Raw genomic sequence first — 13,784 nt, 5'->3', positions numbered from 1 at the left:
GCAATGTTTCACTGTGCAATCAGCCTTTGCAGTGTTTTATATTATGAACTCACTTGTTCTGTTTTTTTAAAAAAAAAAGATTGACAGAAAATATTAAACACACTAAAAGCTACATTAAGACAAAATTTGCACACAGTGTTTAAATAAAATAAAACACACAAGAGTAAAATGAATATACCAGTATGACTCGTCCCAGTAAGCAGCAGAGGGCAGGTCAAGTTCAGGCCACGAGGCGATCAGAGCCTAACTAACCTCCATGATGGTCCAGGATGCAGAGAGAGGAAAAGCCACTCAATGCTGCCATCTACTGAAAGTGAAGAGGTAGAGGAGGGTCTTACACATGTGGGTCACTTGTGAGGAATCAAACTGGTACACTATATATATGCTTCAGTTGGTGATGTGTTAGAGTTGACAGCCCTTCATGGAAAAAGCTGATTGATCAAATTTAGATTTGTGATATGGTTTAGGTTTTTACTCACTACACAAACCAGCGTGTTCCGGCTAGAGAGCCTCCATCAGGGTGTGTCAGGGGGAACACCCTGATGGAGGCTCTCTTATCCATGTATTAATAAAGGATTTTTTACTACAGTCATGAGTGCCTTGGATGTATTTTTGGATTGCCTGCCTGCACTATGGACTTTTACACTGAGTAAGCTGGCCAGTTGTTGCTTTTTATCTTTAAAATTTTACAGTCTGTGAGGGAAATTGGTGCAAAACACAGACACAACATGTCATTGATATCATGGTAGTGTAATTAAGGCCACATTTTTGTATGAAAATTACAAATAATAAATAATTGTGCCATTAAAAATTGACAATGTTTGTGTGGTGAGTAAAAATCTATTGTAAACCATATCATAAATCTAAATTTGGTCAATCCGCTTTTTCCATAAAGGACTGTTAACTCTGGAACACATTACGTCTGTAATGTCAAATTGATTCCAGTTATAAAATCCTTCACAACAAAGGTCAAGTAAACCAGAGCTGTTCCCACTCTTAGCTCACTGTGCTCAACATTTCTAAGTATTAGTGTAGCTGTATCGTAGCATGTGTATTTCAGTGTATTGTGGTATATTTATTGTAGTGTATGTATTATATCAGTGGTGTAAGGTAATTATGATTGTCCCCAGTACACGCCATTATGACTGGCCCTATTGCAGTGGTTCCCAACTGGTGGGTCACAGTCCAAAAGTGGGTCGTGGGCCCATTCTGAATGGACCACAAGTGACTCACAATTGTGTCAAGTTTGTCAAAAAAAGCCCACACACTTTATGTATAGTAGATTTAGAGTAGAGTTTTTATTTTGAAGTGCTGTTTTCTGCCGTAGAGTAACTTAGAGAGTGATTAACAGACAGCTACTTGACAGAGACAGCAAACCAGCTTAACAACACGGCCAAACACAAATATGACGCTGAATGTATTGAACTGTGGGACCTCGAACTAACGACTCTGTTGGTTGGACCAGTTGGAAAGTTATCGTGCACATATCGTCTCGTCACATGATCACAGACTTGACACTGGATAACATCAAGATACATATTACCCAGCAACCATGATTGCATATCTGTATGTGACAACAAATATTATTGATTTAATTTAAATATTTGATTTATAGTTATAGAATAAGCATATCATTTTGTTAAAGATGCTACTGACTATTTTACAAAAAAAGAAAAAAAAAATGATGGTGATGGATTTTCCCTTTTCAGCAACATATATAGCAAATGGCACTAATTTAAAATTAATTAGAGTTCTTCTTTGAACACAGGCTAATTTAAGGCAGCAGTCACTCATAAGGGCCCATTCTCCACCCAACACATTGTTAGAGGGCCCCTTCTCCCACCTCATGGGCCCCAGTTCAACCACACTGCCTGCACTGTCTATATTTGCACCCCTGTATTTTATTGTGCCCTCCATGTGGTTTTATGGTGTTTGAAGCTGTATATTTTTATAACACTGTACATGTAAAATCCCAACCAAGGACAAGAGTTGAAAATTAGCATTAGCTACAAACTCTCCGCATTGGAATCATGTTAAACTGCATCGTCCTAATTAGATGAAATAAAAACACAAAACAATAACCATACCATTCCTATTTAAATCCCTAGTTTCAGAGCGCTCTTTGGTCGAGTCAGTCTAGCTCAAAAAAAGCCCAACCTGGGAGAAATAGTAATGTTTCATAGTTTTTATTGGACCTGATAACCTCCTGAATCACACATTAAAAGTATACCTTAATGGATTTAGTGGAACTTTTTTTTAAAAAAAAATGAAGTTAATACTGGAGGGTCTATGTACACTTACCAACATATGTGATGTTTTTCCTAAGGTTTTAGGGGTCAATCTTTCCAAGAAAACACATTTTGACAGAGTGTTTTAATGTCTTATACCTGTATTTGGGGTACTACTACCCCAACACCCAATTTTTTGGGCAAAAAATTTCCTTACACTCTGTGCCACAAGGCTCCTCTCTAAACTGGGTCAGTTTGATTACATCACTGTAAACACAACTGTAATTAATGATGATAATAATAATATTAACACACAATAAAAGTTCTCCCCACCACACGTCTTCAGCTGGGGCAAATGATTTCAGGTACAGTGCGTGTGTGGAAATGAGTCTGTGATCGGTGGCTGACTTAAGTAGTTCAAACAATGTCTGACATTTATTTACTTCTTTTGTTCAATATTAACTAACAATAAAATACATTACATTATTATATACATTAATAATCGTCACCAGTCTGCATTTTTGCTGCACTGAATCACAGGTCAGTCTGGCTCTGCTTATCCCATGGCCCCCTCCAGTGGACAGAAGGACTCATTGCTCACAGTTGTGGATGGACACTTTATTGAAGGTTCAGTTCAACTTGCAAGTGTAAACGTACATCTTTGGGAATACTGTATCTCTGAAATGCACATTAGTAGTGAAAGTATAATTACTCCTTGTTCACATGAAACTTTTGACTATTGAGTTTAGTGCTGTGGCAGATTTAGATTTTTCAGGCTCACACCCAAGTCAAAGCGACGATGGAGTCTAGCTATGTGGGCACACCACCAAAATCACATCTTAGTAATATGCACATATATGAAAATCTGTTAGATATATGTATTTATTTCTCATATATTTGATTAGCCTCCACTTGTTCAGCATTTGAATACTATACGACACCTCATCTGTGCTGGATGGACAGTGAAACTGTGCAGTCCTGCTGACATGATCACCCTCCTACAATCATTCGCTCCATTGATTTCAGTTCAACCTACAGTGGCAAAATCATTAGATTGAAATTTGAGACAAAACATAATCATTACAAATCATACCCCAGCATGATCGGGGTACTTGAAATGATTCAAAACCCAAAAAAAGCAAAGCAATGTGGTTAAAACAAAAATAAAAATTCGCTCAAATTAAAAGCGATAAAACTCATTAAAAGCAAACACAAGTGTTAACACAAGATCCATCTGAAAGAGCATGTAGGTCTGATAAAGTGCGAGCGTTATCTTATTTACACAGCACAAAGTGCTCCATATCATCATCACAATCACTCAAACCACCCTGACGGCAACATGATTTGAGAACTAAACCGTGACTGTGTGAACAAATGTTTAAAGACACTTCTCGAGACGAGTCTCCTCTCTGTGTCAGTGAATCCTGACTGTGCGTTTAGCAAAGTGTGTTTCAGATCTGTCCACTCATCCCCTCCTCTGACATTCTGTGTGAAGGGAACAGATGTGTGCAGCAGGACGGCCCTGCGCCGACCGAGTGCAGACAGATATTATTGCCATGTGAAAGAGTTAGCCACCTCCCTCACGTCAGTCTGTGCTTTACGTTGTCGCTCTGTCACTCTCAAATGACTCAATGAGCGAAGTAGCCCATCTGATGCAGTTTGATCAGGAGGTTCTGCGTGATGTCAAACGTGCTGAGGCTGATCCCCACGGCGATGGGCCCTTTGACCCAGTTCATGCTCAGGCCTTTGTAAAGTCCACGTATGACTCCCTCCTGCGTTACGATGTCCCGCATGGTCCCCAGAGTTGTATGGTACGACGAGCCGGTGACGCCAGCTGTCTGCATGCGCCGACGCACCACGTCTAGAGGGTACGAGGCAGATTGTCCGATCAGGCCAGCGCAGGCACCGAAAGCCAAGCGCTCGTAGGGGTACGGCTGGGATCGCTTTGTTTTTTCTGGAGTGAGAAAAACACAGAGAAAGAAAAAGTTCAACATCTGAATGACACATTTATTTATTTAGCTAAATACTTGAATTGTCACTTTATTAGGGGCTGTCCTGGATACCATTTTGGGGGCTTTGAAGCTTCAGTGATTATTACTTGAGCGATATACAGACTATGTACAAAATATCGATATAGCAAAATATAGATTTAGACAACATCATTCATATCGATGAAGGGCCAAGTTGAGTTCATAAAGTATACCAGTGTGCATCTCTCCTCGCGCACACTCTCTACACAGCTCCGTCCTGGCAACACTCAGAGAGACACAAAGCTGCTCCTCTGTTTAATCTGGCTGTTAATTAGTCTACAGTAACACATTGGTCTATATGTTACACGTGCTACACCAAATCAGTCTGTGAGGCGAATGAAATGCCCGCAGTAGCACACATGCAGTACAGCGCTGTGCTGCATGTGTGGGAGACAGAGCTGCTTGACTGTATCAGGCGAGTGTTTGTGTACTAGTTTGTGTGTGAGGTGGATCACAGCGCATCTCCGTTCTTCGTGGTAGATGAAGTCTATTTTGTGACACTGAGACAACCCCCCATCCCCAAATTTTTAACTGTTCTAAACTTCTAGTTTCTAAAAGATTTAGGCCTACTTGATACTTTTATACTCATGTTATAGTTTAGTGTCCTGTGCTGCAAACCTTTAAACCTCTGTAGCTCCAGTGCTGTGTGCAAAAAGTTAAGGTACAGTACTGCTATTTACTTTATATCATTTTTCATTTACATGTTGTGCAGCTGTATATTTTCCAACAAGTGCAAAAAATTCCTGTCTTTGTATTTTATTTTGATTACAGTCTGATTTTATAAAAGTGCTTCTGACATCTCAAATGTGACTTTGACTTGCAACTGAAAACATGTAGCTAATTTTTGTAGAAAATACAGAGATATGTATCATGTATCTCCAGTCAGCCTGTAAATAGAGATATGAATTTTTGCCCATATCGTCCAGCCCTAATTCAAAGCTTCAATAGGATGCAAAGGGACCACCTGAACCTGACCCAGTTTTAGTAAGACTTAGCGCAGCTGTGTGTGTGTGAGAGAGTGACAGAAAGAGGGAATCAAAGGCGGAATGTGGACTATTGTATGCAATGTTTCTGTAATTTATCTGTATCTCAGAACGCTGCGGGTCGGGCAGCTTATTTAACCGCTTACAGGGTGGGTCAATGCACTGAGGGCTTATTCATGTCTGACATTAACCACCTCCTACCAATTTCCTCCACCAGTTTATTGGTGAAAAAATAAAACAGAAGACAAAGCATTTGAATACTGATTAAGATGTCGATTACCATGGCAACAATTCAAGCTGCAAAGCATTTGGGTGAGTCCTACACTTAACTGAACTGAGTAAAGACCTTAAAAGGAAGAGAAAAGTGATTCGTACCTGCGTGAAGCTTCTTGAGAGTTTCATAAGTGAAGAATGTGATCCCTGCGTACGGAATGATGCCCATGATAGTCGGAGTGAAGCCTCTGTAAAGGGTCCTCACACCTTCCTCTTGGGAGATCCGCACAAAGACGTGCATGATGTTGCTGTACCTGTTCCGAGACAAAGCATCAGGCAGGACATTATTGACATGTTCTTATGACACCTCTGTCTAAATAAGAATGATGGTTTAAAAATGAGTCCATTGCATCATAAATGAATGATTTTTCTTTCAAACTAATTTGATAGCCTACAGTTAGCAGGTACTTGTGGCAGAGCTGTTTTGCAGGCTGTGACGTTCAGGTGTCGACGTAGCTCTGCGTAAGAGTGTGCGCTCAGTCACATGCCGTAATTCTTACCTTGCTTTTGATGACATAAAGCCCGCCCTGGCCTGCACACTCTCAAACAGTGATAAACATTTAGGCTGGGGTGCCCTCTAGCTCACCGAGTTGAGTGTGCACCCCATATAGGCTGAGACCTTAGCAACAGCCAGGGTTTGATTCCAACCTGCGGTCCTTTGCTGTGTGTCTCCCCCATTCTTGCTCTCCTGTTTCCTGTCACTCTCCAGCTGTTCTATAAAAGGCAAAAAGCCCTAAAAATAATCTTTAAAGGAAACATTTTGGCTGCGCTGTCTGCTGCAAATGCCACAAAAACCTCTGCTATTTTTAGAAATTCTTAATCTTCTATTTTAGAAAACACAATATTGGCAATAGTGTGGAAACAAAAATATTTTTCTGTACTTTTTTACATGCTTATCCAGACCAAGAAAGCACTTAAATCAAACTCTGTGCTTTTCTTTTCTGCGTAGGAACCTTGTGTGGTGGCAATACCACAATGGGATTAATATGCACAAGGGATAATCTGTACAGACAGAGGGAGCCCTCTGTGCACAGGTACACAGTGCTAGGTGTTATGGCAGTGTAACACACAAACAGCGGCTGAGTGCTTACATTTCTCTGGCTGTGACTGCCATCCTGGCTCGCACCATGTCCAGAGGGTAGGTAAGCATAGCAGCAGTGGTGCCGGCCAGAGAGCCGGCCAGGAAGCGTGGGAAAGGAGGCAGAGCTCTGAAACAAACAACACAATAATCATCTGTAGTAAACATCAACAATAAAATTTGAAGTAATAATAAAAAAAAAAAAAGTTCTGAAGGCAAAGAGTCAACAGCCGTGCTAAAGTCTGTGTGAGGCTGAACTTTGGCACAGTGGTGCTTTGATCCACATGTTGACGTCACCATAACATGAAGGTAAGTGGCTCTGTGAGGGTGTAATGGCCACACTGAGCTTCATAAATTACTCATACTTGTCCTTGCAATTATGTTTTTATATGCCCAGATTAATAGCAATCATTACTGCTGAAAGACAACCGCTCTACTCACTTGCCCTGGTAGCCGTAGTAGCTCCCCAGTAGATGTTTGTACTGGTCATGTGAGCAGAACTGGATAGCAGCGTAGGGCATGACCCTCATCATGGTGGCAGAGTTGCCCCTCCACAGACTGAGCACCCCATCCTTCATGTAAGTGCAGTAGATGAGTCTGAAGGCCTCCTGCAGGAAGGAGCGGATGTATGTTGGGTTAGGAACAGAGACAGATAACCTTCATGTTCTTCACATGTAATAATCTAATGTGATAATCTTAATGTGGTCAAGGTGTACAGTCACATGCGGCTTTTATGACTGAGTGTGTATGCTAGTGCCTGAGCAAAACAACACAGTCCATAAAATAAGCACAGCAGAAACGTCAGAAAGGTCGGACCACCGTGTTTGACATATATCTTTAAACATTACAGTTATGACTGAAAGTGACAAAAGTACGGAAGCACATTGCATTCACTTGACAGATAAAAAACCCCTGTTTTTCCGAGTATTTTTTTTTCTGTTTTTCGGACTATTTTATTTATTTTTCTGTTTTTCTGAGTAATATTTTCTGTTTATCTGAGTAATATTTTCTGTTCTTCTGAGTAATTTTTTCCCTGTTTTTCGTGGTATTTTTTTTTCCTGAACAAGGAGACGAGATACTTCAAAATCTCGCAAGAAGCTCCTGCCTGGCACCTGCAAGTGACCCCTGCATCCATGGTGACTCCTGCTCATGGATGTATTTTGCATCCGTGCTCCTGCTCCTAGACAATTTCAACTACGGGATCAATAAGGGTAAGGCACGTAATTAGTTACACACAGGGTATGATAACCTAGCTATGTTTTCAACTGCATCCTTCAAGTGTAGGCCTATCGCTCAATTTAACAGGTTCATCTATCCAAAAACCCATTCAAATAAACCATTGACCTGAAGACGAGGGAACCTGGAGTGCTAAAATGCTAACTCATTTCCTAGTTTTAGGACTTATTCCTGCACCACTCTCTGTTGGGGAGTTGTGTCCTCACCAGTAGTACATAATTACTGCCTTGCTGCCAGTGTAGCCACATATTAAATACCTGTATCTAGATTATATCAATGATTGATTTGCTGTGAAGACAGAAACCTGAACTCACCTTAGCTGAGAATCTTTTTGAAGACACTGTGGAACAACAAGAAACACAGTGAACCACAGGGTTAAACAACTCTCCTGTGTTCAGGCTAAACATCTACTAAGAGGATTATCAATTAGTTAAGAGCAGTTACATCAGTCAGTGAAAACTCTGGTGCAAACAGAAAAACAGTAGTTGCATTATCTGTAGAGTGAAACACTCAGAACAGCAGCGTCACACAGCAGCCTGTTTCATAGATTCTATATTTAGAAAAATGAAGTCTATGTGTGGAGTGTTATTCGTGCCTTGGAAAATGATCTTGGTCCGATCCAGAGGTGCGATGACTGTTTTGGCTACAGCTCCAGCAAACGCCCCACATAGCAGGGAGTCCAGCGCCGTGCATCGGGGCCTCAGGTCCTGTTTGGACACACAGACATGTTTACATTGCACTGCTGTAGACATGTTGTCATTTTACACTGATACACAAGCTGAACAGTGATCCTTAACATAACTTCACTGCCCTGGATACTTTTTTTACTGTGGACAAAGAAAGTAGGTTTAATCAATGATCTCTCCTTATATGGCTGTTTGATTTCCACAAATATGTAACAGCACTGTCATCTTCTTATCAGCACAAACACTCACGTGTCTACCTCACAGCACAGAACAGCCAAAACATGCACGTGGATTAGAGTCAGAGTGAGTCAACTGTTGTGACAGAATCACAAGAGATAACGCTCGACTGGAGCAGAGCTGTGTGTGTACGTATGTACATGTGTGTGTGTGTGTGTGTGTGTGTGTGTGTGTGTGTGTGTGTGTGTGAACATTCATTCAGCAGGATGGGACAGTTGAACCCAATAAACAACCCAACGACTTGATAAGAGCACTTGACACGAACAACAAACATATTTCACAACTTAAACCAGAACAGGGAAGTCATAGTTTCGGATTTCATTCATTTACATACATGATTTACAGAAGTGACCAACCTAGGGTCTGCAACAATGTGCTGCCTTTTTTATATTATATTATATTTTGTAACAAAGCTAAGAAATATAACAAAGATAAAGCCAGAATTTTCATAGACAGCACTGAAATAACTCAGGTTCCTCACATTAAATTTATAGGGGTCACAATAGATGAAAAACTAACTTGGAAATACCATATTGCCCTTGTCTGTAAAAAGAATATGACGTCAATTGGTATCTTAAGTAGAGTTAATTCATTGGTTGACCATTCCTGTATTTTATAGCGTAAAATACCCTCATATTATTCACTGTAATACTGCGTGGGCTGCCACATGTCCCATTTATCTCAGTAAGATTTTTCTAATACAAAAGAAACTTGACTAGCTTTGCCTCTCTTGAGAAAGTCAAATTTTCTTGGGGTTTTCAAAGTTAATCAAACAGTGGCAGTGGTATAAAAAACACAGAATTTCTGATACAAATATATATAAAACATTCAACAAGTCAAAAAAAAAAGTTTGCAAAATATAATATTTGTAGATAAAATGTATAGTTCTATTTATTGTTCTATTTAAAACAATAAAAATGAAAATAAATAACAAATAAATAAAAATTTTAAAAAAATTAATTAAATTAAACTGAATTTTAAAAAATAAAATAATTTAAATTTAAACAAAATAAAATAAAATAAATTTTAAAAAAGGGAGGAGGCTGATAGGATTTAGATTGACCATGTTTTGTGTCATTTAAACTGGGCTAGTTAGTGAAAGAAACTTCTAGCATTTTTTTTTTATGTTAACATAGATCAGACATGTGTATTCCTGTAACAGACTTGCCAGAACTTTTTTAAGTCTTCCTCAGACATTCACTCATATTCCACAAAACACCCTAAAGAAAAATTTCTTCCAAACTGTCTGACTTCTCCTAATCAATATTCACTAAAATACAGAGGACTGCTCCTTCTCGACAATCATCATCTATATTATCACTATCCCCAAAAAAAAACCATCTGAAAAATGACTCTTCATTGATTAATTTGTGATTTATTTGTGGGGTTTTGTTGTTGTAAATTGTACATCTTTAACAATTTTGTATTATTTCTTACTCTGAATCTCTTGTTCAGTTATGCAATCTTTGTTTTTATGTTTTTATTTTAATGCACGAGTGTTGTTTTTAACAGGGGAGGCTTCTAACCTCTCCTGCACAATGTTTTTACTTTTAATTTATTTTCCCTGTATTCCACACATGTATGCGCAAAAAAACTAAACCAAACTGCATACACATGTAAGCACTGACCTCTTTTCTGCTGCTGCTAACAATATTTCCTGCTCACGTTGCAATGTTGTTCTATATAGAAATATGTAACTACTGCTTGTAGTGCTTTTAAAAACTGTATGTCCATTTATGGTGCATCAATTTTGCCTCAAGTTTTAACACTGAATCACACATTTAATGATTATTACATTTTTGTGACTTAGAAATCTTGTTAAAATCATTTCTTGTTGATGTGTTCAAAGTCTTTTAAGCTGCTTGCTTGTAAACTGAAATTAGATTTTAACTATTACATCTTACCATATAATCATTAACTTACCTAACTGCCTACACATACTGGCTGGGGTCAACTGCTGTGTGTCCTCAATGAAAATGTGCACTGATTATATCTAAAAAAAGAATCTGATATTGAGTTTAATTAAAAATAAAGAGTAAGTAAATATCACCTTGTATACTGACAAACTAACCCTGTGCTACTACAGTAAACATCTGCCATGACTCTCCTCATTCAGCACTACCTACTGTGCAGTGTTGCTTTGTAAACTAAGGCCAGCTTTAGATTAGCAGGAACCTCCCTGCTAATTCGAGCAATGTACTGGTACGGGCATGTCCCTAGAAAGTATGTGTAGTACCAGGAAGGCACACAACACCGTCTTGATTACACCATGAGGAGCCAGAGAGTCACACAGTGTGCGTTGTTTTAGGAGCTGATCATAAGAAGACACACCACAATAGGAGCAACATCACAAACAGCGACTTTTTAAAGGGATTTTAGTTATTTTTAAATTCAATGTCAGACTGCAGGCTGCCTGGGAGTGTAACTGGCACAGAGCTGACAAGCAGGTTTATATTACTCAGTGGTGCATGACCTGATTTCGACACAATTCTCAACTGAAGCTTCTTAAAACAAGGCCAAGATAGTCCAGATATCATTTGTGCTCAAGCAGAACATGTGAATGAGTCATAAGAGAAACTCACCTGTTCCTGGCTGGGCTGTGGCAGAGCCACCACAGTGTCCTGGGCCACTGGCAGAGGGCTCTGGTGGCTGTTCACACGGTGGGCCATGTGTGTGCCCTTCACGGATTACCAAGGCTGCCAGACGCTCAGTCAGTCACTCCTTCAGGGAAACACACTGGAGAGGAGAATATATAATGACGAGAACATCCAGGAGAAATAACAACACACACTTCCTTTACCACAGCAACAGCCTGCTGTGTCGCACTATCTCAGTGAGGACGTGATAACACGCATACACACACACACACACACACACACAGCCTGGCTTGTAAACAGGGGTGTTGCATTACAAAAGCTCCACTGTTCAATCAGTCACTTTCCAGCACATAAACATAAACAGTTTGTCTGTCAGTAATGTGGCCCATGTGTGATCCCCTCAAACTAATGTGTGCAGATAATAACGCCACATTAAAGGCCACACCTCAAGAAAACTGCGAATCCAAATTATTAAAGAATAACCAGGCCCATGCATCGTCACTGCAGTCAAATCTAGAAGCTCAGGGATGATTAAATGATGCGTTTACTTACCTTTGTATTGAAAAGCACTCCGTGTTTACAAGTCTGCGCTGTGTGATGTCGGTTACCAGTCTGCTGCCCTGCAGATTCTTGCACACATTTCTTGTTTGCTCGCTGGAGGCTGGTCTCTCTCAGTTTTAACTTGCAGCTCGCTGCGAGGTGTCTGCACGTCTCTCTTGTCGTGTTGACGTCCCTGGAGCTGATGGTGAGGGACAGGTGTCAGGCTGCAGCACACTGAGGTCTATTTATAGGCGACGGCTGCGAGAGAATTCTGTCGCTGCTTGGTTCTGCGCACAAGATTATTTGGGCTTTTCAAGGTCTTATAGAAACTGGGGCAGCACGTATGCCAGTATTTTGGACTACAGTACCCATGAGCGAGTCCTGTTATTCGGATGAAATCTCGCGAGTTTGTGTACAACATTGGGTTGCCAGTTTTGCTCGTATCTAACAAACTGTATTCAGTGCTGTTGTAATGACTACCCTAAAACTTTAATTAATAGCCTGGGCTACTATCTGTTTACATCACTGAAATCAACAGGCCTATATTTAGGACAGGGCTTTAATCCCTTTCACACAAAACTGTTGCCCAGCAAAGATCAGGAAATACAATCAAATTGTTAATTTAAACCAGTATTAATATTGCCTTTTGAAAAATAAGGCTTCAGATAACACGTTAATTACAAATAATACACTTGATGTAGCTCCGACAGACAGCACATTAGAGAGAGTGAATTATGGTACTCGGCCATACCAACTGTAACTGTCTGAGAGACATTTTTTATTGAAATTTAATTAAAATGCTTTTCATATTTTCTGTCATAATTTATTTAATATTTAAACTCACTGTTGTTAAAAACTGATTGAAATGTAAGAAATAGGTAGTTAAAAAGGTAACTTTGATTTAAAAATGATTTCATATATATCACATTTAAAGATATTGTTCAGTTAAAGAAAATTGTATTGTTCTTTACGTAAGTTTATTTTTATCTAGAGTAATGGGTCACATGACAAGAGTTCGGGGGTCACACCTGTTGCATTATGTGCTGAGGCAGTACAGGGGCAGGGGGTTGCACCATGGCTACAGAGCAGAGAGCCAACAAGGTTGCAAAGGAAGCACATACGCCCCCAAAATAATAATATTCTGCATGGTCCAAGAGGTGCACATGTTGTCACAGTGTCTGCAGAGGACTGAAGGATGGAAATAAAACTTAAAAGGACATCTGTATGATGCGTGATCATTATTTCTTTGGACCAATGTAGTTACACAAACACAACCCCACTTTAACCTGTTAAAACAATACTGACAACTTTAATTTTGATGAAAAAACCCTTTTGATTCTTTTCATCTGAGGACCCTTACAGACTAAAGGAACATAAATAACTTACAGGGTAATTGAGAAACTGACAGAGAGAAAGTGACACATAAGTTGAGGCAGACAACAATCATCCAAATAACTTATATAAAAAAATCTATCTATCTATCTATCTATCTATCTATCTATCTATCTATCTATCTATCTATCTATCGCAATTTCAAAGGGTTAGATAACCTAATTTTAACCTTTAAGAAATACGTTTGATGTTGATAATATGGGTGACTCATAGTACTCCATATGGTTAACTGAAACTCAGCATATGTTGGGTATATACATGTTTATTGGTTGCATATGCATGCGTCCATTCTTTAAGATTTGGGGGGGTTGGATGTCATTGACCACTTGCAGACAACAGCACTAGTATATTTTTAACTATAAAGCAATACTGGGCAAACTTCCAGCCAACCTCTGCACCCTTCTGTGTGTCAGCTCTGGTAGTTATGACCAGCTATGGTCCTCCAAGTGGTTGCCTTTTTAAAGTGCCCCGGGTTTTAACAGATCTGGGGAAAACTGCATTTCG

At 39.6% G+C, this 13,784-nt stretch overlaps 1 protein-coding gene across 1 annotated transcript; it reads right to left on the bottom strand.

The window, feature by feature from the left end:
* Nucleotides 1-2,831: 2,831 nt before the first annotated feature.
* LOC125896351 (mitochondrial coenzyme A transporter SLC25A42-like) lies at nt 2,832-12,243 on the bottom strand. Its single transcript, XM_049588838.1, has 8 exons — nt 11,901-12,243; nt 11,334-11,487; nt 8,424-8,535; nt 8,143-8,168; nt 7,034-7,200; nt 6,606-6,722; nt 5,617-5,768; nt 2,832-4,182 (listed from the first exon to the last, which is right to left on the bottom strand). Exons 2-8 carry the CDS (start codon nt 11,418-11,420, stop codon nt 3,857-3,859), a joined length of 987 nt encoding a protein of 328 aa, XP_049444795.1. The 5' UTR covers nt 11,421-11,487; nt 11,901-12,243; the 3' UTR covers nt 2,832-3,856.
* Between the last annotated feature and the right edge of the window lie 1,541 nt (nt 12,244-13,784).

The sequence above is a fragment of the Epinephelus fuscoguttatus genome, linkage group LG10 (assembly GCF_011397635.1).
Source record: "Epinephelus fuscoguttatus linkage group LG10, E.fuscoguttatus.final_Chr_v1".
Taxonomy (NCBI): domain Eukaryota; kingdom Metazoa; phylum Chordata; class Actinopteri; order Perciformes; family Serranidae; genus Epinephelus; species Epinephelus fuscoguttatus.
This window is presented reverse-complemented; position numbering and strand designations above follow the sequence as displayed.